General features: G+C 37.7%; 2 protein-coding genes across 11 annotated transcripts in view; one reads left to right on the forward strand and one right to left on the reverse strand.

The window, feature by feature from the left end:
* TBCK (TBC1 domain containing kinase) overlaps nucleotides 1–25,057 on the reverse strand; it is a 138,645-nt gene extending 113,588 nt beyond the window's left edge. For 7 of the 10 annotated variants that reach the window (XR_003255576.1, XR_003255575.1, XR_003255572.1 and 4 more), the window contains exons 1-3: nucleotides 25,003–25,057; nucleotides 19,393–19,630; nucleotides 16,819–16,891 (exon numbers count right to left, since the gene is read on the reverse strand). Coding sequence is in view for 3 of the 10 variants with exons in the window: in XM_026078343.1 (XP_025934128.1) it covers nucleotides 16,819–16,891; nucleotides 19,393–19,585 (266 nt within the window). In the remaining 7 variants the exon portion in view is untranslated. Of the gene's footprint in view, nucleotides 1–16,818; nucleotides 16,892–19,392; nucleotides 19,631–23,170; nucleotides 23,251–24,645; nucleotides 24,744–25,002 lie in introns of those variants that run through there. The other 3 variants (XR_003255574.1, XR_003255573.1, XR_003255578.1) reach the window with 3 other exon arrangements.
* A 262-nt stretch (nucleotides 25,058–25,319) lies between these two features.
* Nucleotides 25,320–26,705, forward strand: part of AIMP1 (aminoacyl tRNA synthetase complex interacting multifunctional protein 1) — a 41,849-nt gene continuing 40,463 nt past the window's right edge. Inside the window, exon 1 of the mRNA XM_026078359.1 lies at nucleotides 25,320–25,413. Coding sequence (XP_025934144.1) covers nucleotides 25,412–25,413 — 2 coding nt within the window. The 5' untranslated portion in view covers nucleotides 25,320–25,411. The remainder of the gene's footprint in view (nucleotides 25,414–26,705) is intronic.

Below are 26,705 nucleotides of genomic sequence, written 5' to 3' on the forward strand. Positions count from 1 at the left end.
CTGTAAACACTGCCAGTTTGCTTGGAAATGCATTCACATTATAAGAACAAAATGAACTGGAAGGGAATGCAACAAGCAGAGAATACAAAAAAACACAAATTTTACAGGCAAAGTCCTCAGGAAGTCTCTAACTCATGCAAAAAGGTATTTCACACAGGATATCTTCAACAAGCTCATATTGCTCATCTGACAGAACTCAAAGTTCTTTCATTCCTCTTTTAAACCTCAAACATAACTTTGAAAGCAATGTTTGAATATTATAAACTCATTTAAATGAAGATACATTTTTATGAATGTCTCAAATTGTAAAGCACAATAAAAATGGAGCAAGGCAGAGAAAAAGGAAGCGTAACTTCAGATATACAGCATATTGCACACAAAGATTTTTAAGACGTGATGCATTATCTCTCTGAATGATTTAAGCATACCTTTTTCTCATAAAGCAAAAATTTTAAAACATAGCACCTTGAATTCCTTTGCAACATTCAGCATCCATCCTATTAGTGGGGACAGAGAATGAACAAAGTGTTTTGGAAAATAATAAGTATAACTTATAAAGCACCATCTTAATGACACCTGTAGTGCCAAGTGGTTTAAGGCTCAGAAGGGGAAAGACGCATCCATGCTCCCAGTTTTTGATTTTAACTCTTGCCACTGATTAACTTGTGAGAAATCCTTTTTGCACCTTAGGTCCAGTTTGCCCAGATATAAAAGGTACAATAATGATACTTTTCATTGGACCAAAAAGTACAAATCAATAAACAAACTTTCAATCACCAGAGGGAAAGATTACATAAAGCAGCCTTCATTTAAAACCAGGTCACAGACTACACATTCTTATATAAATAACACAATAAAACTACATGCAAAGGTGACAGCAAGAACAAGAGCAAACGGGAGGAAAGTCTGCTATCCTATTTTGTGCAGAAAACCAAGGCAATAACCTCAGAATATATAATAAAGAGCTTAATTTCAATTGGATAATATATCATGCATCAAACTGCCAATGTTTCATTAACTGAAACGACACATCTTACATTCTCCTCTCCTTCTCTAAAAGGGAGCGACCTGGTAAATTGGAAGAGTAGAATTAAGATCAGGTTATGTCAAGTTACACCAAATCTTTGTTTTCTTTTGTATTTTATCTAAACTGAAATACACACACCTCTAAAAGGCCACACATTTTCAGATCAACATTGCTGCATGGTCTACCACAATATGGCAGACTAAGGAAACCAATTTGATGACATATCAAAAGCAAATAAGGCAATTAACGGTAGTCAGGATATTCTTGTTTTAAAATAAAAAGCATCAATTGCATCTTCAGACTCTTATTAGTTTCTTATGAAGTTAGTTTCAAAGCAGACATCAAATCCTATGCTTCAGCCAAGGACCATCATCTATTTGTATTTGAATGCACTGGTCTCTAAACTTCTAGGCACAGGGAGCTGAATCTTAACATATCCTATGGCAAAGAGGCCTTGACATTTGTCCATTAAACATTTAATATGCAGTAAATGGTACAACTAGCAATATCACCATAGCCTTAAATCACACAATCATTGAAGAAAAAGGTGCTTTCGAAGATGCAGGATGAGTGGTCACACAACACCATTTCCTTACTTTCCTCCATGCTAAAAATAAAACACCTAAATGAGAATCAATTGCTGTTTGCACTCTGAAATGCCAACGTGCTACTACGGATCGGTGGCTGGCTCAGACTGATCTTCTGAACACAGTAAGCTTCAGAAGAAGCTTGAAGGTGAAAGCCACAAACTTTGTTTGCTTCACAAATCTTACCATGTTACAGTCTATTACCTATTACCAATCTTTTCAGATTTAAGTGCCTAATGTTACATGTTTAAATGGAATATAGATAACTGAAAAAGGGAAAGACCTATCAAAGAGCAAGTCTAAGTTATCCCAATTTGGAGAGTTGAGGGTAAAACAGAGCTTGGGAATTTTTCACCATAAGCTTTATTAGTGAAAAAAGTAACTTCATAGCACAAGAACCATTAGAAAATGTAAATGCCTGATTCAGAATGGCTAATAAAAAAATAAGAAGCCAGGTCCCCACACTCATGAGACTGACTTCAAAAAAAAAAAAAAAGAGTAGTTCTACTAAGCGGGAGGGCATGGAGGGGAACTGGGTTACAGAAGCTCCTGRTTTCAGCTGAATAGCCTAGATTTTTCTCTCAAAGACTAAAACAAAACAAAATAAACAAATAAAACCACACACACAGATTCTCAAGTAATCATACTCAAGTGATCAAATTCCACTAACTTGGCCTTTTAAAGACCAAATACCATAATAATTGCAACCCAATAGCAAGAGCCGGCAACACTGACTTTGCAGTAAAAGCATTACACAGAAATAATGCTATGCATTTAAAAGGACATGTGATCCCTGTAACTCCCACTAGTGAGAGCAGATCCTTTCAGTGTATATGGCAGTATAGAAGTGGTTAGGGACTTAGAAAAGGGGGCATCAAGCACCACTGCAAAGTGCTCCACGAAACATTTTCATTATTACTTAGCCAGCTACTCTTCACCTACCTTACTGCAGCATTTTAACATGTATTTCTGGCTATTTCTGCAAAGACACTGGGGGATGCTAAAGGTGTCCTGAGGGAAAAGGATCTGCAATGCCGTCACTTCCAGCAAACATACTAAGCAAAAGATTAACAGCTATGGATGTGGTCTACACCCTGAAGTGCCAGGGCAGCAAACTGCATGGATTCCAGAGCTAAACTCTTAATTACTCAGGTGAGCATAGACTGTAGAAGCATATGTAACTGAAAAGGTTGACAGAAACTAACAGTGTAATTGCACATTTCTGGGAAGCAATTTGCACACATTTCACTCAAAGAACATGTCAAAAAACAAAGTACAAAATTGCCCATTTCATCTTTGTGGGGGACTAGACTATACCCCGATCATATTAGTAGGAAAATGTAATACACTGTCAAAGAAAAAAAAAGTAATTATGATGACAGGGGAACTATAAAAATGGAAGAAGGAAGGAAAGTCWTGAGAAATTTTGCTGATCCATGACTTGACAGCTTCAGGATTTTCATAATATAGAAAAGCTGAAGAAGCTGAAGAAAGATACTTGCCTTTGCTACCAAAAAAAAAAAAAAAAAGTTTGAGAAATGTGAGAACATAAAGAGCAAATAAGGCTAAGAAGCACTCCTTTTCACATTATTTTTGCACAAGAACAAAAATAATGATTCAGAGTAAATATACCTTTGCAACGTCCATGCAACTGGAAGGCTGTGGGGGTCTGGAATCCTTCTTATCTGAGAGCACAGTCATTTTGAGGGTCAAATCCTTGCATTCCCTATCAGAAGGGAAGTTCTATGTCTATGCACTTCACACATGCTGTGAAGACACTGCTTCTGATGGCTGAAGCTGGCATGTTAGCTTATCAATTCCAGATACCAGCCGATGCACGCCCTAGACAAAAGTTCTACTTCAAGCTGGAGATCACTACCTATGTCAGTAGTATTGCATTCACCTAACAGAATACAATTTGGCCTAATATCCCTTTCTGCCACTACCACTGTTTCAAGACCATTACTAACATAAACCTCATCTCATCAACTGCATTGTTTTATGGGACACTGCTTCCACATTTCTTCCTCAAAAAAATATATTCATAATTTAAGAATTATCATTGAAACAAACAAACAAATAAAAGAAACTCCAAAAGCTTACATTATGTTACATAGATGATTGCCCATCATCTTATGTTGACCTCAAGCATGTTTAAAGTGCTCTTCCAAGGAAAGGAACATAATAGAACCCTTCTTTATTATCAATCATGCATTTTAAACTTAAAAGCCAATATGATTTCTACTCTCCCTGTTTTCAATCAAATCATACCCTTAATGATCACTGAATCAGCATGGAGAAACAAAAATATTGTTCCATCTCCAGACTTAAATTTCTAATTGAACCAATGAAGAGTTATGGGAAATTATAGTAATTATAGAAACTATAGTATATTGTTAGTTCACTGGATGAATATGCAAAAGATACTCAAAGCTTCCAATATTACACTTAAAATAGACACTACCATGTGCTTATTCAGATGCAATTTTGTAAAATCAGCAAGCCTCAGTATTATTTGCATTATTCACTCAAAATTACTGCTTTTCAAAGATTCCCTGATAGGATACTCCCAATTAATTTCATCACTGCTTTCCTCTCTCCTCCAATTAAGGAAAGAGACAAAATTGCACAGTTAACTAGTATGGTCTCTGCTAGTAAAAAAGAAGGCAGGGTGGACTGGAGAAAAATCACCAGGTCTGGCTCACTGTGTCACAGTCAACTTTTTTCAGCTTTCTTCTTCATACCAAGGACAGAAGGAGAACACTTACTCAGTCAATGGCACAGCCATGAATATAGGAAATAACAGTATCAGTGGGCCACCTTAGACTGTATGTTTGAAACACTTAACAACAAATGTTAATATGCTTAAGGTACATTATTTTCAGATATTACAGTCATCTCCTTCCAGACCTAACCCTCAACCACTATACCATTCAGGCTTAGATTAACAGGAAGACAGAAAAATTTTCTCCCACACCATCCCCWCCTTTACCTAGGCCAAACTAGAGCCTCATAAACCAGAATTTTTAAGCTTATATCCCCCTTATAAAGGTAACTGTGCTTTTACTAGGCCTAAGAATCCTCTGCTACAAAGATTAGCACCAAAGCAAGATTCCTGCAGAAACCAACACCAAGACAGCAACATTTCGAAGTTTTCATTCTGACTGGGGGAATGGGTCATAATCTCTATTTGTTCTTAGGAAAAACTCTGAAACCATGTCATTTGAAAACTGTAGGTCTTGTCATATTTTCAACTGTGAGGAAGTAAATTATTCTGAGAACTCATCAGTAAGAGGCAGCTTTCCAAGAAGTTCTTGCTTAGAGTGAAAGTAGCACATTCTTCACAAAGGTAGTAAGTTAAAATATTTTACTTGGAAACAGTGTTTTTGGTTGACTGTTTCAACAAGGGCTTTAATTCCTGTATTACATTAGATAGTTTTTGGTTTTAGCAAATGTATGTACTGAAATAAATCAATTGGGGAATATCCACAGAATTCCAAGTCTATTTTAAGCATGTTCACATTATATCAGTTTAACTATAAAGTATAAAAAATTAAACATTTTTCTTTCTTTAAGCTAATTTGTTTGCATATCACTTTCTCTGCTTATAACAACATGCATATGCGTACACATACGCAGAGGATTTAAGAGTGGTCTCACAGTGCTAAAAGCTTTTTTCTGTTTTAGTAAGGCACCTGAAATTAAAATATGATATTTAAGAAAGCTTTTTAGATGCTCCTACAAATAAGCTTTATTTTTTTCCTGTTCACAAAAAAAAATTAAAAATCATAGCATGTAATGGAAGTTCTTTTCTTGGCTGACTGGTGTTTCAAGCAAGATGGACACCTATTTTTCTTTTTCTATAAAGACAAGCAAACAATTTTTATTGCTTTCTAAATGCTCCACTAGTAAAATAGCTGAAGCTGGCTGGTAACAATTGTTTATCATCTTTGATCAAATCACAAGGGTAGAAGAAAAAGGAAAGACTTTAGAAAATAAAACCAAATAGGGTTGTCTGTTCAGGATTTGATGGAAATTTTGCATAAAAAAAAGCACTAAAAGGCTAGCTATAGCCTAAACATAGAAGAGAAACGTCTCCCATGCTTATCTCATTTTTCATTGTCATATTAAGTCTGCAAATCTTTGAAGATCAAAGTACATGAAGAGTTAAAAACAAACAAAAAACAACACACTAACCCCTAGATTTTTTTTAGCAAGTTTTAAGCCAGAATGGCTTCTTCTGCAGACTACAAAAAATTACTCATAGCAGACTGGAAAAAATTCACATGTTTGTCTTTATATTTTCATCATAAACCTTCATAAACTTGAGCTGTGTGTGGAAGACAAACATAAATTAATCGCAGAGCAAGCAGGTACTACACTCATCCAGTGTTTTCCCCATCTTTGAACCTCTCCCAGCTTGACAGATGTGCCACTCTTCTGTAGAGAGACTCCACTGCAAGAGAGCACTTCTTCACAATAGAATAGATGAGCTACTGGGAACCCAGCTTTAATACCCAGGCACCCAAGGGGCTCCCAACCATTAAAATATTGCATGGATTCAGAGATCATGTACTATGCATTAAAGTGGCTTTGACCACACATGTTACACAGTAAGGAGGAGAGAAAACCTCACTGAGTAAACAATGGGATTTCTCAATACCATGTCTTTTGCTCCTGAAGAAATCCAAGACTTTTTTCCTTTGTTTACAGATTAAAAAAAGTCCATATAAAATCCCTTTCCAGTGCACTAAAAGACAAAAGAACGATCCCCAAACACTCAGTCCATGAAAAAACAAAACGGCTTTTCTTCCTCAAAGACCTAAGAGCTGAAGAATTCAGCTCCCTTAAAGAATTTGGCTTCTCTGAGCAGAATAGTCTTCTTGCCCACGTAATTTAGTGTTACGTGAAGCTAAGGAACGATCTCCTGCAGAGATAAAAAATGATCTCGTCACTATCTAGCAAGAATCCTCGGGGGGGGGGGGGTGGAGAAGGAAGCCTGCACTACAAGTAGAAAAGGCTTCCTATGGTAGCAAATGGTCAAGAATAAAAACACAAGCAAACAACAGCTGTCCAGAACTTCAAGAACCTGCATGAAAGATATATATGTTGTCCCATTTCACTGTAGTGGCTCAGAATTCAGAAATGCGTAACCTGACAGCTGCTACATTTAAAGTATTCGTAGAGATTATTCAGGATTGTCATGTGGGGAAAATAAGTATTCCTTCCAAAGATGTACACACAAAAACACAAACTCAGCAGGAACAAGTTACTCTCATTAACTTTTAGCATTAACTATAATTCTGTGAATATACAGTAAAGCCAGAACTACATCCCACAACTTCTGGTTTCCCTTATTTCACTCTGCACTGTAAGTATTGCATCTTTGAAAATTAATTGTATCTGTCAGGAATTTTGATCAACCATGAGGAAAACGGGACAGATTTGACTCTGCTTAGAGGTTACTTTGATAATCAGCAAAGGGGATACATAAGCTAATTATGCAGGGCCAACTCACAGCTTTTCAGCCTATGCAAAACTGAATTTTATTCAATAAAAAAAATGAAAGCAGCAACATTCAATTTTGTCTTTGCAGCAGTGAACTCGGGGCAAAATAAGGAGTTCCACATTAACACTTGAGCTTGGATCAGAAGCATGCTTTTAAAGTGAACCTCCTGATCATCCCCTCCTACTGTGTTTGATTCACATCACAAAGTGGTTTAGAGCAAACTGGATTCAGTTTTAGATGAAACTGAAACAGAAGGCAGGATCCAGGAGCCTGCCTACAGCCCTCCAGCTGCTAACAGGCATTTTCATCTAGAGCAGAATGGATCTATACCAAAGCAGCATTCCTAAAAGGTGTATAGCACACTTTGCTTTACACTTTTGCTCCTACAGGATCACATTACTTGCAAATAAAGAGATGGCCTGAGAAAGCTCCCTTTTTTTAGTTCAAGTCATCCAAGGCTTTTGCACCTCATCTTGTCCCGCAATAGCCTATGGTCCTGGTGTCCGTAGAGACAATCTAGCAGTCTGGCCCCAAGGGAATACAGCCAATCTACAGGCCATCCCCCTGACCGGGTCAGCTGCCAACCTCAGCCAGCGTTTCCYGCACAAATTCCTACACACGGCATCCGGAGGGCACAAGCAGAGAGAAGGTCACAGCTGGCGGCACACCACCGCTTCTCGTACTGCAGTCAGGGAGCTTACATCGTCAGCCTCTCAGAGTAGATGATGCTAGCATTACTGCAACACAGGGCCAGGTACAGAGCAGACTTTTAAGATCATAGGCATGATCTCTGCCATTTAAGGTTATAATCGACAACTTCATAATTGACAGCTACATATTTTACTTTATTTCTAAGGAAGRTCTATATCTATGGCATAAAAATGGAGCTTTGCTTAATGTTAGCCACGCTTACTTTCTACTTTCCACTTAAAAAGAGGTGGTAAGTCCCTAACTTCAATATTCAAAGTTATGTATTTTCTCATTCTTTCTGTGGTGTCCCAGTTGGGTCAGAAAAATCTAATTAATAATCTGATCAATCTAAAATAAAGAAAAGCTAAAAATGAAGCAGTTTTTAATGCATTTAACATTATCGCAGCTGTGTGGCAGCATGAACTGAAGTGACAGCTCTAGAAATCGTGACTAGCAAACAATAAATAATGCTGACCTCATACCAGACCAGCCTGATTTTTCATTATTCATCTTTGCAGTTCTGTGAAGCACTGCCAGTTTTAAAAAAAATGAGGGGGAGAGAGGAATGGAGCAGGCCTGCTGGCTACTCCTCAGAGTAGCTGCAGACCAAACACTGGAGAAGATAACTTTTTTTTTTTTTTTTTTAAAGAAACAAATACAACCACTATCTCAGATAAGTACAGATATTGGTAGGAATGATTACCGACCATGCTTTAATTTTATGAGATACTGGATAGCAGCAAAGCACCCAGAACTTTGTAAAGCTGCACTAAAGCTACCTCTTTACAAATTTCTCAGTCTTTGGGAGAAAGACTGTGCTTTAGCCTTCTCTACATGAGAGGATTAAGCATTAGCAACAGAGTAAGTTCCTAATGAAAAAAAAAGAAGACATTTTATAAAGGTGCAACAGAATTTTTAATTGGTCCCAACAGTAATTACAAGATAGTACAGCTCTTTTCCTAAGGCCAGGCATTTCCTGTAAATCAGTAGACTTTGCAGCAATATTCTTTTAACAGGATAATTTGGCCATACCATATAAAAAAAAAATCTAAATATCTATAGGTTAAAAGCTATGCCTAGGTACAATTTAATAGCTAACTCAAAAACCCTGAATCCTTACACCAATGGTACAGATGCTACTCAAAAGCAAAACAGAATGGAAAGTTCCAAGTGAAGAACAGCCTGCAAATACAGGTGATCAAAGGGACTTTGCAACGAGGCCAATAAGCAATGGTGCTTAAGAATTTCATAGCTACCAACTAATATTCCAAGAGGCATTAGAAGCGTATCACTTTGATCTATATCCCGTATGCATCACCACCACAGGCAGGAAACACCTATATAGAGAGGTAACAATAAAACCACCTGTAGCCAAAGCAGTTGACTGTGACTAAATTATAAATGTATTAATCGGCACACAATTAACGTTAACTTGCCTTGAAACTGAAATGAGCAAATGCTCAAAGGGGCTATCAGAGATGGATGTAGTTGTATGTAGGAGGCATCCATGTAAAGAAGTCACCAGACAAAGGACAAGATAAGCACAGCAGACTGCAAATATGCAGGAGAGGCTCCCAAATACATAAGGATGACTAGCAAAACAAMAAAACAAGATAAGCAGTACTGGGATCAGAAGAGACTGCTCCTTTTTGGAAGGGGGGCAATAGCATAAAAATATCAGGCATTAGAGAGAAAAATCAGAGAAGACGGACCAGTCCACTTTGGTTCTGACTTCTCTCATGAAAGAGCTCTCAAGCCTGATCACCTTGATCTCTCTAAGAATCACCAAGAACCATAGCCACCAGCGCTAACTGTACAGCATCAGTTTGTGGTATTGCATACTCACAGCTAATTTAGAATATAAATGTAAAAGACCAACTGGTTTATGTACCTAGTGATGATTAATAACATGTACAAGTTAACCTTTAGCAAGATGAGTGCTGTTAATGAATGAATTTAATAAAGTTCAGTTTTAAAGTTTAAAACTGGCCCAATCCATCAGTCTTCTAAACACTCCAATCACAGTGATCTTTAATTTCCTGATTTTTTTTATATATATATATATATATATACGCACACTTTATACATATATATATATATGTGTGCTTGTGTATGTATAAATACACACACAGACAGCTGCAACAGAAGTTCCTTCTGTCTGCACTTGTATCTGTCTATCTAAAAGTCCTGTTGGTGCAGAAGCCAAACAGCGAAGTTAGCTTGTGCTGTGCTCAAGACATGATGCCCACAAAATCACAGGGCAAGGGGACATGAAGTTTCCCATAGCATTATGTTCTTTAATTCTATCACGTCAAGTCTGGCACAGCACTAATGTAGGGATGACACGGGACTAATACAGCTTCTAGGCAGGAGAGGAGCCAGCTTGAAGTGAAGGCACAAGTCCAGGCCTTTTTGCACTGTAAAATAAAGGAGTTTGAACCCAAGGAGAGAACATTCATATGTACATAAGAAATGATCTCAAACCATGACGATGTGAGAGATGTTTGCAAGCATATCAATACATCTAAATAAACCAGCTAATCCCTAACTGGAGACAAATGCTTCTCTCAAAATATTGCTCAGTAGTTCTGAGTGCATGAACTTGCACTTTAAAAATATAATCCCCTTCTAGAAGTATGCACTATATTGCAAGTTTAATGAGTATTAGTTCTTCCTTTTTTTCTTCCTTCAATAACCAGAATAAAATACCAAACATTGTATTAAGTTAGAATAATCATATACTAACCACATCTTGTTCTCACAAGCCTGCAGACAATGTTCATTCTAACTATCATAAATCAATATTAAGATTAATAACGTGGCTCAAATAAACCTAGTAAGATTTGCACAGTGCAAATTTGACATTTGTTTGCTCAGTCATTAGCTTGTTAGTAGTAGTTTTCTTGTTTATGCAGAATGGAATTCTAACACTGATCTACGCAGTATCTGGAAGAAATGTCTCTGCTGGATGAAGCCACTTTCCTCCTGAGGCCGGTACTTATCTTTTGAAGAGTAACTCAACATCCTCTTTCACTAGGTACTGAAGACTCAAAACACTCCACTAGTTTTGCTCTCAATTAACTTACCATAACTTGTCTCCAGCTCAAGATCTTTAATACCACTTTTAGCATTTTAGTACAAAGTGCTTACAAGCAACATAGTACGGCAAAAGACTGAAATTTAATTATGCACTTTCCCACATCTACTGATGTTTTTATGTTTTATTTAACCACCATATGTACTTTTTAGAAACAAAAAAACAAAATAAAAAAGGTAGAGATTATCATAATCTCATAAAAAGTGGGATAAAGAAAACTATCACACACAGACTGCTATGTTTCATATGCAAGAAAGATGTGGACATATGCGCTCTGGGATATCTTTGCACTGTCATTAAATATTGCAGTCAACTATACAAACATAGAATTTGGTTCCATACCTAAAAAGTTCACTAACATCAAGAAGAGGAATGTTCACCTTGACCACCTCATGAAAGCTGTATTCCTTTTACATTCCCAATTATCCTTCTTCTGTGTGAAGGGAAAGGCTGTTACAGGAGATATCTTACGCTAAAAGGAATGCTACAACAAGATTTTGCAATCAGACTAAAAATTATTTACAGAAATCAAAAATTACTCTTATATTAAGAAAAGCAACTTTGGATAATATATAAACAAGTCATGACTAATGCCCATTCTTTCATCATAGCTTTGGAAATAAACCATTGGCAAGAAAATAAAGGAAAACCCTGAAGCCACTGAATGCCCCGAAGTATAGACTCTCACACGTGCTTAGGAAAAAACTAATTTTAAGAAGTTTGTTTATTAATGCTACTTCATTTTACTAGTTCATCGTTTATCCTTGTTAAATGCAACCTCATTGTGACATATGGATTTCTCATGTGAAATTCCAACACAGACTTGATTCAAAGCAGAATAAATTCAGCCCTTGAAGTTTTGCTCATATGCAGCTCTTCAAGTTGTCATGTAAAACCTGCTATTTTGATGACTTGCACCTGTCTTGCAATATTTTTGAAAAAATCCCTGGCTACTCAAAAATTGTTTTTTYCCCCCCCAATATCATATTCTATAACATAATTTCACTTCAAGTTTGCCAAAAGCACATTAATAGCTAGGATGGCATACAGAAATCTAATCAATCAATAAGCATACAACAGTTTAATAAAGACAAATAAAATGTACTCATCCGAATCAATCAGATCCTGTTTTCTCCAAACTAGTAAACAGCTGCAGGCACAGTCTGCTTCCCACCAAATGTTCCATGTATAACAAAGTATACCTTGTATCTCTGATGGTTCACTAATAATTTTTCAAAACTTTAACTTTCAAAACATATGACAACTATATTTTATTGAAGAAGGGAATAGGCTTAGACTGTCCAAGCCACAAATTGAAGACCAATCCAGAAACTGTACTGTAGGTGCCAAAAGTCTGTTGAATGTCAGTATTTGCTGGCATTTTTATTATTATGAATACAAGTGCAGACCAACTTCTTCAAAGAAGGAACACACTCCAAACGTGGCARAAAAGAAAAAACACACAAGTCCTATTGTAGCAACACAGGAGCATAGAAAATAGCTCCTTTAACACTGTATGGAAAAGGTATCCCAAAGGAATAGTTCTAAATGTGTTTAAAAAGATGGAGAACCTTAAAAATAAATTCATGTCTTACATTGTAGTCTGTGGTATCAACAGTGCTAAAATAAAGAGTCAATTTGCAAGTCTACTAAAATTTTAACTGCCACAAACATGAAAATTATCCTTAGTGAGACTGCTGAAGCATGGAACTTCTACGTTCCAAAATTTTTGTGATTTTTTTTCCAATTCATTAACACAAAATCCTTGCACACACAAGAAGACACAAAGAAAGTTAGCTAGACTTTGAGAAATATTTTCAAATCTCTAAACAGCATTAAACTATTATGAGCTTAAATCAGGTAATATCTATTGTGCTTGGTTGTGCACATAAGTCCTAGTCCTTTAAAAAACTAAATGACTCCTGAATATACTTCTGAGAACCGATTTTGTGCTCTCAGATTTTGTGACTGTTATAAGCTAAGATTTTTATATATATATATATATATATATAAAATATATATAAATACACACACACAGGAAAAGTATATACTGGAAAAAGTTCTCTAACTCAGAATAACAACAAACAGGGAAATACACAAACAGGAATAAACAAACAACAACAAGCCAGACTGCAATCTCTCACACAGAAAAGACAATGAAGACTGGTCTGGGAAAAAATGGGGCACGACTGCCTAAAACTCTTATCCGGGGTACATCAGAGGCAGAGGCTTCTCTATCAATAGCTGCTGAAAGCTGGTTATAGCCCAAGTTCTCTGTGGCATACAACTCCAAAAGAGCTTCTCCACCATTATTTTGGAGCCTGGTGGAAGTCTGGTAAAGAAAACTGAAATTAATGTCACTTCTGGGAGCATTAATTCCAGTTATGCTGTGCACATAGCTATCCCCCACCGCACCAAAAAACCTACAGAAGAATTGAGGAGTTGTATTAAATTCCTTTTCTGCATCTGGTTACATGTGATAAGAATTTCAAAGAGTCAGCTTGTTTAATGCATTTGAGAGTCCCTGAAATTCACCTGATGGAGTTCTAAGGGTGCCACATGCTCGGCCCAGGTCCTAAATATGTACCACTCAAAGAAGAAAATGAACTGACCACAAATTACTGAACACTTACTTGTATTATATTTTGACAGTAAAGCTGAGCACAGAACTTTAAGGATAATGGCAAACTGCCTTTGTAATTTGCTGAGACTGCTGTCACAATATTGTCAAGTAATGGATGAATTCCTGAACCTATCACAAATCTAGGTTCTAGAAAGTTTCTGGTGGAATACTCAATAAAATGGCTTACTTCATTGTGACAGAGCAAGTTAGGTAAACGGTTAGAGCTCTAATTTCCAGTAATCTAGGCCCTATATACAACTGATCCATTAGTTTGACTAGAATTTCTAATTCTTAGAGGATCATTAAACATAAAGAACTCAAATAGCTACATTTTTTTCTAACGTAATTCAGATATTAAGAAATGTATGCTACACTTGATGCATGACTTCAGAGAAGATTAACTGCAAATAACTACCAAACAGCTGTATGGCCTGTTCTCCAATATGTATGGAAAGATGGACAGTCCATAATGTTATGTCTTGAATTTCAGCACTAATATAACAGAAGATTTCCTGCTGATTTCACATCAGCTTGTGTTACAGGTGCAAAAGACTTAGTTTCTGGCAAACATGGGGAGAATTAATCTAGAAACCAGAAGAGCAGCTTCTCACATTCCATACACAGTTTATGAAATTAATTGCAATAGCATACACATCAACCCCGGATGTGTAACCAGCTTTGCTATCACTGAATAACACAATCAGAATATATGGAAAAAAAACAAATACTTCCTTCCAAAGGTAATTGATATATACAGATCAGATAACAGATAACTGGGAATTGGTCCATCCAAGTTATTTCTGGATATTTAAGGGTCTCACGAAAGAAACAAAACCGTCTGTTCTAAGTTTAAAAAAAAAAAAAAAAAAGTAGAAGGAAAATGTCAATCTTGCAAGAAACTTGAAGTGAGCATAACTTATCTTTTAACTACTACTGCAAAGGCTGTAATTTACGGTAGATGAATCACTAATGTCTCTCAAAGCTAAGGACACACAGGCTACATTTTAGCCTTCCATTTCAGGTGTTACAAACTTTCAGAAAAAAATCCCAGTCAGCTCATTAAAACAAAGATCAAATAGTAGAATAAATTATTTCAGTGAAAACTTTCTCAAGTCAAGAGGAAGAAAGCAAGCTAGGCTTTATGCATCTACTTTCAACAGAGCCTCAGACAAAATAGCAAACTGTCACAAAGTAAGTAGCTTCTCCTGGCATGTCAACAAACCAAGGTTGCACAACCTTAACAAATCATCTGAAAAGGTCTCAAAAACCTTTCTGGATGCTACAAAACACCTGCTACTACAGAGGAGCATAATGGCTATGCACACAGACCACAATCTGTTATCTGAGAATGTTTCATTTATAAAATTTTGAGAGAAAGAATGAAACTTTTCTTCAAAAAAAGACATCTTTACCCTTTGGTTAGGCAGGCAATTCTAAGGCTGCAGGACTAAATTGCAATAGAAGTTGTCAGAGAACCTACATAAGCATACTTTATCAAGCAATTCAAAGCAAATTAAAACAGCTCCATGCATGCTTTTTCAAAAACAGTCAAGAGACAGACGACAGTCTGGCCTGCTTCTCATCTGACACCAAGATACACATGTTCAAAAAGCAGTGTGAGCGCTGAAAGAAAAAGGGAAGAAAAGAGCTTCCGATGCTTTAACTATTTCTGGAACTTTGCACAATAGGAACCTGATGCAAAACCGTGTGAAAGACTGTAATATATAATCACACAAGAAAAGCCCTTTACACATCATCTTTAGATACCTCTTTACCTTAAGAGAAAATGGAAGCCATATTTGCTTAACATTCTTCAAGACATATTGCACTGCAACATTCACTGGTGTTCACAAGAAGAGATTTCATACTGATCAACACTGCTTCTCCAATACAAGCTAAAATGCACAAAAAGCTCACATATGGGCACAAGGCATTTTATGTTATCAATGCCAGACAACATTGTTAGCATCCTGTTTAGGGGTTGCAAGACTCAAAACGTTACAAATTCAATATTACTCCATTCATACTAATCTAACTTGGGATGAGTCACAGGAAGTTTATCAGGACAGTATCCTATCCAACACAGCTCACCTGCAATGCCTGTTGACTGTGTTTTTATTTATTACTTCCAGTAGTTCTTTGTCACTTTAATGATCTCCATCAAAGATTTTAACAGGAGTATTACTACAGTATCTGTAAGGACTAATACTAACAAGGAACATGAGCAACCACATCTTTTAAACGTAATTTCCTTCATACCCAGCCCCTTTGAAGTTTCATCACTATCTGGGAAGACGCATAAAATTTGACAATCATTTTGCTGAATAAGCATCTTCTCTACACTTACATTAATATCAAAAGAGTACGAAATTTACCGCTTGCTATAAACTTCTCAGAAACTAAGTGAAAAGCCTTTGGATTTCTCTAAACATGTTTGATGTTTATACATTTTTGTGTTCTGGAAATAACAAGGTACGTCCGTCTATAATGCCTTGCTATCCCAGATGGAGATAATTTTCTTTTCTTTCACTCTTTACATCTTCTGGGTTATAAATTCTTTAGGATAAGGGCCACCTCCTTGCTCCAAAGGCAACAGGACAATACATGCATTTCATTTAAAATTACAGTTAAAACTTTTAGCAACAAGTCTGATTTTTTTCTTTATATTTTTTATTTTTAAAGCTATAGGTCAACTATTCTGCACATCCTAGTATGAAAGCCAGCATTCTTGATATCTGCCCTTTGGACTTAGTTTTGACCAAAGCCTTGCTGAAGTGACTACATCAACCCAAATTCAAATTGTTTATTAGCATACTGGCATATATACCTAACATTCTGTCTGCTTCCTAGATAATAAGCTAATACATTTCTGCATATGAAAAACATGCACCAAATTTTATCACCTCTAGTGTAAATATTTCATCATCTGGTAGACATATAATCTTCAAATTAATTCTCAGGAAGTTTTTGATCCTGTCATAGGTTTAACTCTATTCTTAAGAAGAAAGCTCGAACTACTATTACAAAAAAAGACAGGATTTTATGATCTACAAAGTACTTCAGTTGTAAATAAGTTTTCCTTGACTCCTCTAGTTTTTTGAATTGTACAGAAATAAACACTCCCTCTTCCAAGCATGCATTTCTCCGATTAAAAATGTTCTTTTGTTAAATTTTTGCATTAACACAGTAAAATTTATATGAACCATTAAAAGTAGTTAAAAAAGCTCCAGGACTTTGCCACAGACATCTGAAACTTTGGTCACTGAGTTTAGCTTGACACTTTACCTGACTGGCTTTCTTTCTCGTAGCAAATCTTCTAGACTCTTTTCACAGTGTTCAGCAGCCACAACCAGCCTCTCTGATTGAAAAAAATATATACCAGGATTAGAATCCAGGTGAGACACTTGGAATACAATCTTCTCAGGCTAGCTCTTTGGCAGATGGCAAAGTATTTTGTCATACATTATATGGAAGATTATGAATAATTAAAGATGTATAACTTGGGTACACCACCATCTTTTTTCATATATGAGACAGAGCAGATTATCTGATTAAAGCAGATCTTTGCCCTGTTTCTTTAGGAAAAAGTGGTGCCAACACATCCGTCCAGTCCCCTCCCAGTTTTGAACCCCTCAGCCCATGTCAACCAAATTTAACTTAAAACTAGAGGTCTCAAAGAAGATAAGCATATCTGCAAAAATCTGTAACTGGGTTGATGAGAGAGACACCCAAAGTAACATCAGCTTTGAGACAAGGGATTCAGAGTGAGCACAGGAGTTAGTCTTGATTTGTCAACTGGCACATTGCTAGCTCTAGTTTCTCTTATCTAGCAAATAGTTATAGGATTTTTAGGAAGCCCACATATTCCAGATATTGATTAGCTGGCTCTCAGTACAGAGGAAGAGAGAAAAGGATTGTTGCAGTGAGGATGGGGATTGTAAGGGGAAATAGGAAAAGACCGTGGGAGGGTAAGATAACTCCTAAAGAAGCTGGGCTTTGTTACTTCTGCTGCTCATAAAACAGCTGTAGTAAGTATCCAGATTCAAAACCAAACTAAACACCACTATTTCAACCAAAAATATGATTTTATAAGGAGATTGTTACAGCAACACAAAGACAGAAAATACTTTGAGGAACAAAAGTCATCACATTAAAGCTGGAACACTTGTTACTCAATTTTTTTTTTTTTTTTTTTGATTTCAAAGTCAAAGGACCACTTAAACTTTTTTGGGAAAAGAATGGGACTGTCCTCTACAATGCTATAGAAGATTTACAAATAATTGAATTTTAACAAATAAAAATTAGACTTCAGTTTGAATGTTTTTCTGTTACTTTTATATTCCCCTTCTGAAGGTCTTTTGGGGTGTGGGGGGGAATGCATATATCTTAGATTTTTTTGTTTTTCTAGACTGCTTTCTTATTTTTCCACAAGTGGAGAAAATGACATTTGGAAGAAAAATAATATTAAATCACTTCACCTGGGATAAATGAGTGAAGAACTCTGTCAGTACCAGAACCATAAAATCTGGCATCAGTGTTGAGATTGTAAGAGTAAGAAAAGCCATCTTATTTGAAAGTGATTAACTACTATTCTGAGCACTATGAACAAAACATTCTCATGACTTCACAGTCAGAGGCTTTAATCACTATCCTGAAAGCTACTTTAATTACCACAAAATGTTTTTTCCTTCATATTTATATATACTAGAAAACCTTTATGTCACCAACACCTTCACTGTCAAAGGCTAAATTTTCCCATGTAACCATATCTCTGATTTACTGAGTGTTATGTCAGCTAGCGTTTCTTAATCTCTCAGCTCAAAAAGTGCTGTAAGAAAATCCAATTTCTGTTTCAAGAGATAACAACAAACACAAAATGAAAAAGAAGACACCTTCTAGATCTATTGGCTGCAGAATACAAAAAATTTACAAGTGTGAGAGCAAATGAACACACACAAAGATACCGCTCCCTCTCCACYCAAAACACTTCAGAGTATTTGGGGTTAGCAACTGCATAATTTTCTAAAAATCTGAAACATCCTATCATTCCGCATTATAAAGGGAAAAAATTACCTGCAATACTTTATGAGATCCTGTAGCTTACCAAACAAAGACAATGCATTTTGGTACAGAGAATGTTGTTGAATTTACAGGTAAAGCTAACAACCACTTAAATTCTGTCACAGGTGTTGCAGCTATTTTGCAGGAGTTAAGTGCTCCACTCCTGCTGAGCTTACAATAGTTAGATCATTGTAGGTGGAAAGAACACACTTACTGTTAGCTCAAATAAGGCTTCAGTTGAAAACATTTATTAAAACAAAACTCCATACCAGAATAAAGTAATTGTTAGTGAGAGAGGTCTTGAACAGCAAAAGTTGGAGGAAAAAAAAAAAAGTAAAACTTGCAACCAAGATTTGATAAGGTTGAGGCAACAAGAACAGCTGCCAACAAGAACAGGAGACCTAACCATTACATGAAATTGTTCACAAGATAAAAATAAGATGTAGTAGCTCAGCATCAAAGATGCATCTATTTCAATGTCCTACACATAGATAGGATGCAGCATTTGAGTACAAGAAATCTGCAGTGAGGAAGGAAAATAAGAAAGAAAATCTCCAGCTTCTATTGATTAGCATGATGTACAACAAAAGAGAACAGACAGACAACCAACCAACCTCTGCCTTGACTGTGTACAGAAGAAACAAAAGCATCAGTACTGCTAGTCACAGCAAAGGCATGCAGTCATTTTGAGAGTGAAAGCCAGGCACCTTCTTTAACTGGTGCAATTTTCTGCTCAGCTGCCTTCAGATATATTTTAACAAAAACATAACTGTAATCAAACATAAAACAGACACTCACCATGTTTTCCCCTGGTAATGTCAACATACTGGCAAAGCCTGGGATGGGTGATTGTTTTAAGGATTTGAAATCTCCCCAAAATTTTGATAGAATTGGGTGTCAGAGGAAGGCCATTACTTCCGCAAACATCATGTGGCAGAGCTGAGGCGAAGAAGGTGGAGGCACCCATCTCAGTGTCTTTTAAAGGAAACATCTTTTTTCCCACACAATCTGAAGCCCTTCCAGACAATTCACATTCCTTAAAAAGGGAACACAGAGCAAAACCTTACATACAAAAGATATGGATTTTTGTGACTCAGCTTTTTAGGGACTACAAAAGGCAATTAAAATGTATTTCTCAGTAAAAGGGGGAAAGAAACATTTTTGCATAATGAACACAATAATACAGTGCTGCTGCTTCACAAACACTACATTTAAAGATGAAAATATAGTAATACTTGTAAACAGAGAGATAAGACTCATTTAGATAAAACTATTCTTGGGAGCAGACATACTTTAATACAAGCAATATTCAGATGACTGCTGCTATAAAATTTAAATTTAAAGTTAGGAAGTAACATTCCTCCTTCCTACCTCCATTTCTTTCCCTACCTATAGGATTGTGTGCTTGCTCACATACTGACTCAGGCAAATAATAACAAATCAAGCAAGTGATCTACATTAAACGTTTCTATGGGACAGTCAAGCAAAGCTGGTTAGTTTTCAACTCAGTTCCTGAAGCATTTAGTTTCATAACCACTTTTATCTCCAGCCAGAACAACTTCTCTGCTCTGAGCCATACATTTCAATTTACTGTGAGCTAAATATTTTCCTTGCATTTTTCCATAACCAACCACTATGCAGTTCAAGAATATGAAAACCAGGAAGATGCACAAGTAACAGACACTTCCACAGCCAGTCAGCTCAGCCTCAGATAAAACTGCTTGGACTTTTCTACTTCCAAATTAAAAATTTAATCTTGGGCACCAAGTACCAGAATCTGAAAACTGAGTTCAAATCTCTGTTCAGACCATTTCTGGATTCCCCAGATGGTGAATCAAGCCACTACAAGCCTTTATTAGAAAGTATTACCTCTGCAGTGCATGTTATGTTTCCATAACACATACAAACTTGTGTATAAACTCCCATACAGGGGTATGGGCACTTATCTCCACTTGCAAGTGGAGATAAAAATGACAAGCTCATATGCTCCAGAGTGAAGTCTGGCCTGTAAGCCCTCATGGTAAAGTGGATGGCATTGCCACAAAGCACAGGAAGAGATGCGAGAGAACAAAACATCATTTCATTAATGAGCCTAAAGCAGAAGAGTATCATTCAGTTCTCTCTGACTTCAGAGACATTATAGCATAGAGTGTGGAGGCATCTGCATATATAACCAACAGAATGAGTCCACCGGCTGATGTAGAAATCACATCTAACTCTCTCATCTGTTACAGAATAGTAATCAAAAACGCTAAAGTGTAGGAACAGCTATGCAGTTCCTCCAGGAAAATAAAAAATGGAGAGGAGGTGGAACCCTTAGGATTTTAAGCCCATAAGAAAAACAATAGGAAAAGTTTAAAGCATAAAACCAGTTCCTCCAAAACAGATGTGGTAACTCTTTATCTTAGAGACTTCACGAAACAATGAGAGTGTTCAGAGCACTAAAGGAGCTAAGTGCTTTTTTTTTTTTTTTTAAACTCTTCTGACCAACATTACCCTGCTGCTTTCAGTAAAAGCTATTCTCTCTTGAGAAAGTCACCCACARGAAAGAGGATTTAACACTTTAGTCACTCAGAAAGAATTATCTTTTGCCTGAGGGAACAATCTTGTTCCCACCACAAAATTTCCATTAAAAACCTTTTTACGCTCCTTGTGTGAATCTTAACTGAGATAGTGTTCCCATAAAAGGTTACACAGAGATCCTTATACACCAAACATCTTTACCAACTGTATACAAACGGAAAGTATGGAGCACACATTCTGTTTTAACAAATACAGTTCAGCTTAAGACACAAAGCAAATATATGGATGCTTTCACTATCATTTTTTACTCATGTTTTTTTGTGAAGAAAAAGGTGAGATATGGTCATTTAATTTCTAACATTAGTCATCATATTAAATACAAACGGATAAAGCAATCAAACTTCTGAAGGAAGAAAATAAATAACGGGTATTTTTAGTAATAATTTTCTATAAAAAGTCTTGTATGTAAAAACACAACACTTTCATATTTCATGAACATTTAACATTTCCTTGGAAGCGATTGATTCTGGGATGCTAACCATGCAACTCACACCTATAACATACTATTGGAAAGATGCAAGTTGGACTGAGTGCAAGGAGTAAGACATATTGGTGCACAGCAAGTTCCAATAGGAAAGTTTTAACTGTATTWTTGTAATAAATTAAGACCCAGATTCCCAGATAAATTATGACCCAGGAATTTCATGTCTGCCAAATGAACTACCCTGCTTCTGAAGGCAAATAGATATTAACCATGAAAAAAGAAAACTCAATTYAGATAATCAATTGTAATCTTGCTTGGCACATCAGGATTCCAATAATTGCTCTAAAATAAAAAAGCTACTATCATCAGAGTTGGGGAGGAGGGGGAGAAAGTAAAATTATGCCAAAAGATAAGATGCACTACGTCTAAAATATTTAAACACATCATTTACAATATATTTACTCAGGTAAGAAGTGTTTTCATTTGTACTGTTAAAAAGCAATCTGCTAGATAATACTTCTTTAACACATCTGATCTGCATTTGGTTGACATCTGGAAAGAAATTGTAATAAAAAAGAACTGTTAACTAACAATAGTTCAACAATCATCTTAAAAAATTAACCTTTTCTTTTACCCTAGACATTTTGCCCACTAGGATCAACTAGACCACCTTCAATGTTTTGGACTAGATAATTGCAGATTATCACTCACTTTTCATTGGTTGCACAGAGAAAACAGAAGAAACAAAAAAAGCAAACAATCTTTCCCATTGGCTACTAAAAAGAACCAACAAGCAAGAATTTTAAAAGCTACACATTAAAACAAGTTTTTTTGTTTACAAAAAACCCCTGTTTTTCTGTTTTACAGAACTGACTCTCTGGAATCCACTAAAGCAATGAAAAAAGTTTTCTCTGATGCTGGAAAAGGGCTAGTTCTGTCAACAGTTAACAGTTAAATTCTGATATCTGCCCTTAACTTTCAACTTCCATAAATTCCTAGACTGACTTAAAATATAAATTAAGTAACTGCAAAACCAAAAGTTAAATCCTTTTACCACCACCTTTAAACAGAAGCACACATTAACAGCCTAAATGAAAGGRACTTTTTAAACTAAATTATTTCAATCTAGTCATTTCTCCAATAACTTACTGTCATTTCTAAATTCAAATAGAATGTTACATATATTTTTAAAACTTATCTGAAAGAGGACTTTATATAACTGTTTAAATCATCCTTTTCTTCAATCCACATCAAATCTGGTACAGATATAAACACACAGAGTGCTACAAACCTCACAATACTCATGGCACACAATTTCACATATCAAACTCATTTCTTCTATATAGAAAAGACACATATTGCATTAATTTTATAATTTGGAGGAATGAATTATAGTCTGCAGGACTTCCCAATTGCTTTGAAATAAAAAGAGGAAAAGAAAAAAATTGTTGTGTTATTTTAAATTGACGCCAGAAACAGTTCAGGCAAATTCAGTTCTGGGACTGAATTCTGGAAATTCAATTCTGATAATCTGAAACAGTGGGGATGGAAGAGGAAGCGAAGACTTGCCTTATTGTGTCATCCTAAATGACTGAGTCGTTGCTTCCAGAGTATGGTTTACTGAGTATATGAGACACAGTCTATCACATCTGCAAAACAGGTCTGGCATGAAGACTGAAGTCCAGAAGTGACCTGTTTTGCATCTCACCTCTAAATGACCCTCCCTAGCCCACTACCTCCATCCAAATCTCCCTTAGAAACCTTTACTGTATACACAAACACTAACCAACATTCTCAGTAAAATCTACCAGAAACAGAAGTTCTTTACAAGTTTCTATTTAACTTCAAATTAACATTACTTTGATAACCTTTCATTTGATAAAGAAATTAGGTAAGAGTATGTTAGGACAATCACAATAATGACCAGGGACCTAATTAACTTCATAATAATAAAAAAAAATTATTAGCTTAATTTATTTGTTTTTCTGCAGATTAAGTTTAATTCACCTCATAAATTTTTTATTTATGAGGTGCAAACAACATTGCAGTACTGCAGAGATTTCATCAGATTACTCAGAAATCTGAACGCGAGTAGTACTGTTTTTAATCAAACATTTTCTCCTGTGTCATAACTTCATTACTTCTTTTACGAAATATTCCAAATACTCTGACATTCATAAGAAGTATTCTACCTAGAAATAAAGAATAACTGCAGAGTCACAGGCATAAATACAGATTCTGAGCACATTAAAAAGCACTTTTAAGTATACCTGAAAAACATTATTTTGTCAAAGTAACAAACTCCCTGTATAACAAAATCACTATTTCCTGTATGAAAATTCTACATGTAGATATGACTTGCCTAAACACTTCTCTTCATATTCCAGCTATGCCAATTCAGCAAAAGGATAAGTAAATGTGTCAATTTTCATTATAATATTGTTACTCAATTTGGGATCAACAGACAATGCAAAACAGATTTTGAAAGGGCTACAATGTCAGTATTTTGTCTTCAATGAAGACAAAAATTGTAGGAAAAAAACAGACAAGCGTCATAGTGTTTTTGGCACAGGTGACTGAAAATGTTTCTGGGATTATTTCATGCAAATGCTAAATAGTAGTTCCTTTTTCTAAAAACCAGGCATCATTTTACTCAAATGAAACATAGGCATCAGCAAAGACTAAAAAAAGCCGTTTCTCAGCAGTATTGCTGAATCTTATCATACATATACGACAGCCTCTTTCTCTTATCTGGGTATTGCTGTAAAAAAAGTTAATGCCATTTTTCAGGGCATTTACAATGTTACCACACAAAATTATTAGATTAAGATGTTCCTGCTTAAAAAGCCAGGCTTAAGAGTCAATAAGACTTAGGGAGCATCTCAAGTTTTGGATTGTCAGCTAGAACCTTTAGCTAGAGGGTGGAAAAAAAAGAAAAAACATTTGGATAGAACGGAATCGCTTGCCAAACAGCTGTTAGAAAAGCTGGCAACCCCAGGTGACCCTGGTATCCTCTAAGACACCCCCCCCCCAACCAGACTTACTACCCGCTGAGCGGCGGGGATGTAACCCCGAGCGCCGCCGCGCAGCCCGGGTTGGCACTCGCACCCCAAAAGGCCCCAACGGGCGCTGCCTCTGAAATCCGCCCCCGGCAGGTGCCGCACCTCGCGCGCCCCGCCGCCTCCCTCAGCTCGACCGTTACTAACGGTCGCCCGCGCGGGGGGCGAGGGAGGGGCAGGGGAGCGCCCCTCAAGCCCGGCACCACGCGCGCAGCACGGCCCCCCCCGGCGCTGCCGCGGCGCGGGGGCTGCCGGCCCGGCCCGGCCCTGGCCACGGTGGCGGGGGAAGCGCGGCACCCCGGGCGGGGCAGGGGCAGGTCCCGGTCCCGGGGGCGGCGGTACCTCCGCGGGCGCCGCCACCGCACCAACGTCCCGCTCCGCACCCCACCCCCGCCGGCTCTCGCCGCTCCGTGACGTCACCCCCGCCGCCGGCCTCCAGAAGGACCTCGGCATAGAGGCGTCTAGCGTGATGCCTGAGATCCCTTTTAGTTCTGTCTTAATATATATTAAAAAAAAAAAAAAAAAGAAGAAGTTTAGCCCCTTTCTTCTATGTGAACTCCCGATGCACAGGTACTCAGAGAACGATGTCGTGAGTGCTTTTGCCTGAGAAACAACGCGCTCGCTGGGGGAAATGAGGCTCTGCCGGGCGCTTTCTCCCAAAAGCCGGGCGCCCTCGCGGGCAGCCCTGCGAGGGGGTCCTTCCTCGCGGCGGGAGGAGGCGCGCGGCGGCGGCGGCGGCTCCCGTCGGTTCATGTGAGTGTTGCCCCGCGGGGGGCGGCGGGCAGGGCCGGGCCCGGGGCTGGGTCTGACCGACCCCCGGGGCTGCGAGGCGGCTCTGCCCCCTCCGCGTCCTCGCAGCGTGCCCGCGGGGCCGCGAGGGCGGTGTGGAGCGGCCCTGGAGGCGGCGGTTGGGGGGCTGCGTCATGGCGGCCCAGAGGCCGGGCCGGGTCGTTGGGGCAGGGCCGCGGCAGCGGCGGGGGGGACGAGAGCGCTGGGCCCGCTGCTGCGTGGCTTGTACCGCGCGTTTCTGGCGCGGCCCGGCGGCCGCAGGGGAGCGCTGCGAATGCCGCTGCCGCGTTTGGTCGGGAGGGAGGGAGGACACGCGCGGAGAGGTCCTGCTGCGGCCCGTTGTGCTCCCGTGCTCGGTTGAGTTTCACGCCGAAACGGCAGCTTGGAAGCGGCCTGGTAAGGGGCTGCTGAAATCAATACTGTAATGGCCGGGAAGCCACAGGCGGGGTGTACTTATTGAACTTGGCGTGTAAACTGCTGGTGTTAATCGAAAAGTCGGTAATTTCTCTGTTTTGGCACACAGTGTGCTTTTAGGTTCTTTAGGTTTGTGCACAGATTTCAGTGAGTGAAAAACAATGTATAATTATGTCTTCAGCCTATTTTCAGTAGAGATATTTGCAAAGGTGTAACGGAGATCACCTCTCTGTACTTGGATACATAGATTAGATAAGCAGGATGATATTATGGTTTACTCCTTGCTAGTTTATGTTAGGAGTAATTAAACAACTATTATACGGCAGCATTACTGAAATAGTGTATATTTTGAGCTTATCAGTAAATGCCTTTGTGCTGAGTTTAACTGCTCTCAAAAGGAAAATAACACTACTGCAGAGCAGGTATTAAGTTGTGCTTGTGTTTCACGGTCTTTCTGTTTCTCTAATTTGTATTTTTTAATAGTTGAAGTCTTTGCTCTTCACAAACACTTGTGATTCACGATACTTCAATAAAACCAGTAGTAATTCTAGACAGTAGTGATCAAATGTATCATCTTGGTTTTGTATGCCCTTTTTGTTCACTTACTAAATTATTGTCCACCTACGTTTAAATAATAGCATACAATTTGGAAGACCTGTTGGAAGGTAAACCCAAGATATGTAAAAAACAAAAACTCCCTAGAGTAATACGGGATATTACTAAAAAGAGTACGATGCTTTTCATACTTGGACGGCCTTAGAAATGAGTGGCAGATGCTTATAACGTAGGTAACTTTTATCAAATAATCAGTAAAGTGTTTTTGTAGTCAGCCTGAAGGATCT

The sequence above is a fragment of the Apteryx rowi genome, unplaced genomic scaffold, assembly GCF_003343035.1.
Source record: "Apteryx rowi isolate R43461 unplaced genomic scaffold, aptRow1 scaffold_48, whole genome shotgun sequence".
In the NCBI taxonomy this organism is placed as follows: Eukaryota; Metazoa; Chordata; class Aves; order Apterygiformes; family Apterygidae; genus Apteryx; species Apteryx rowi.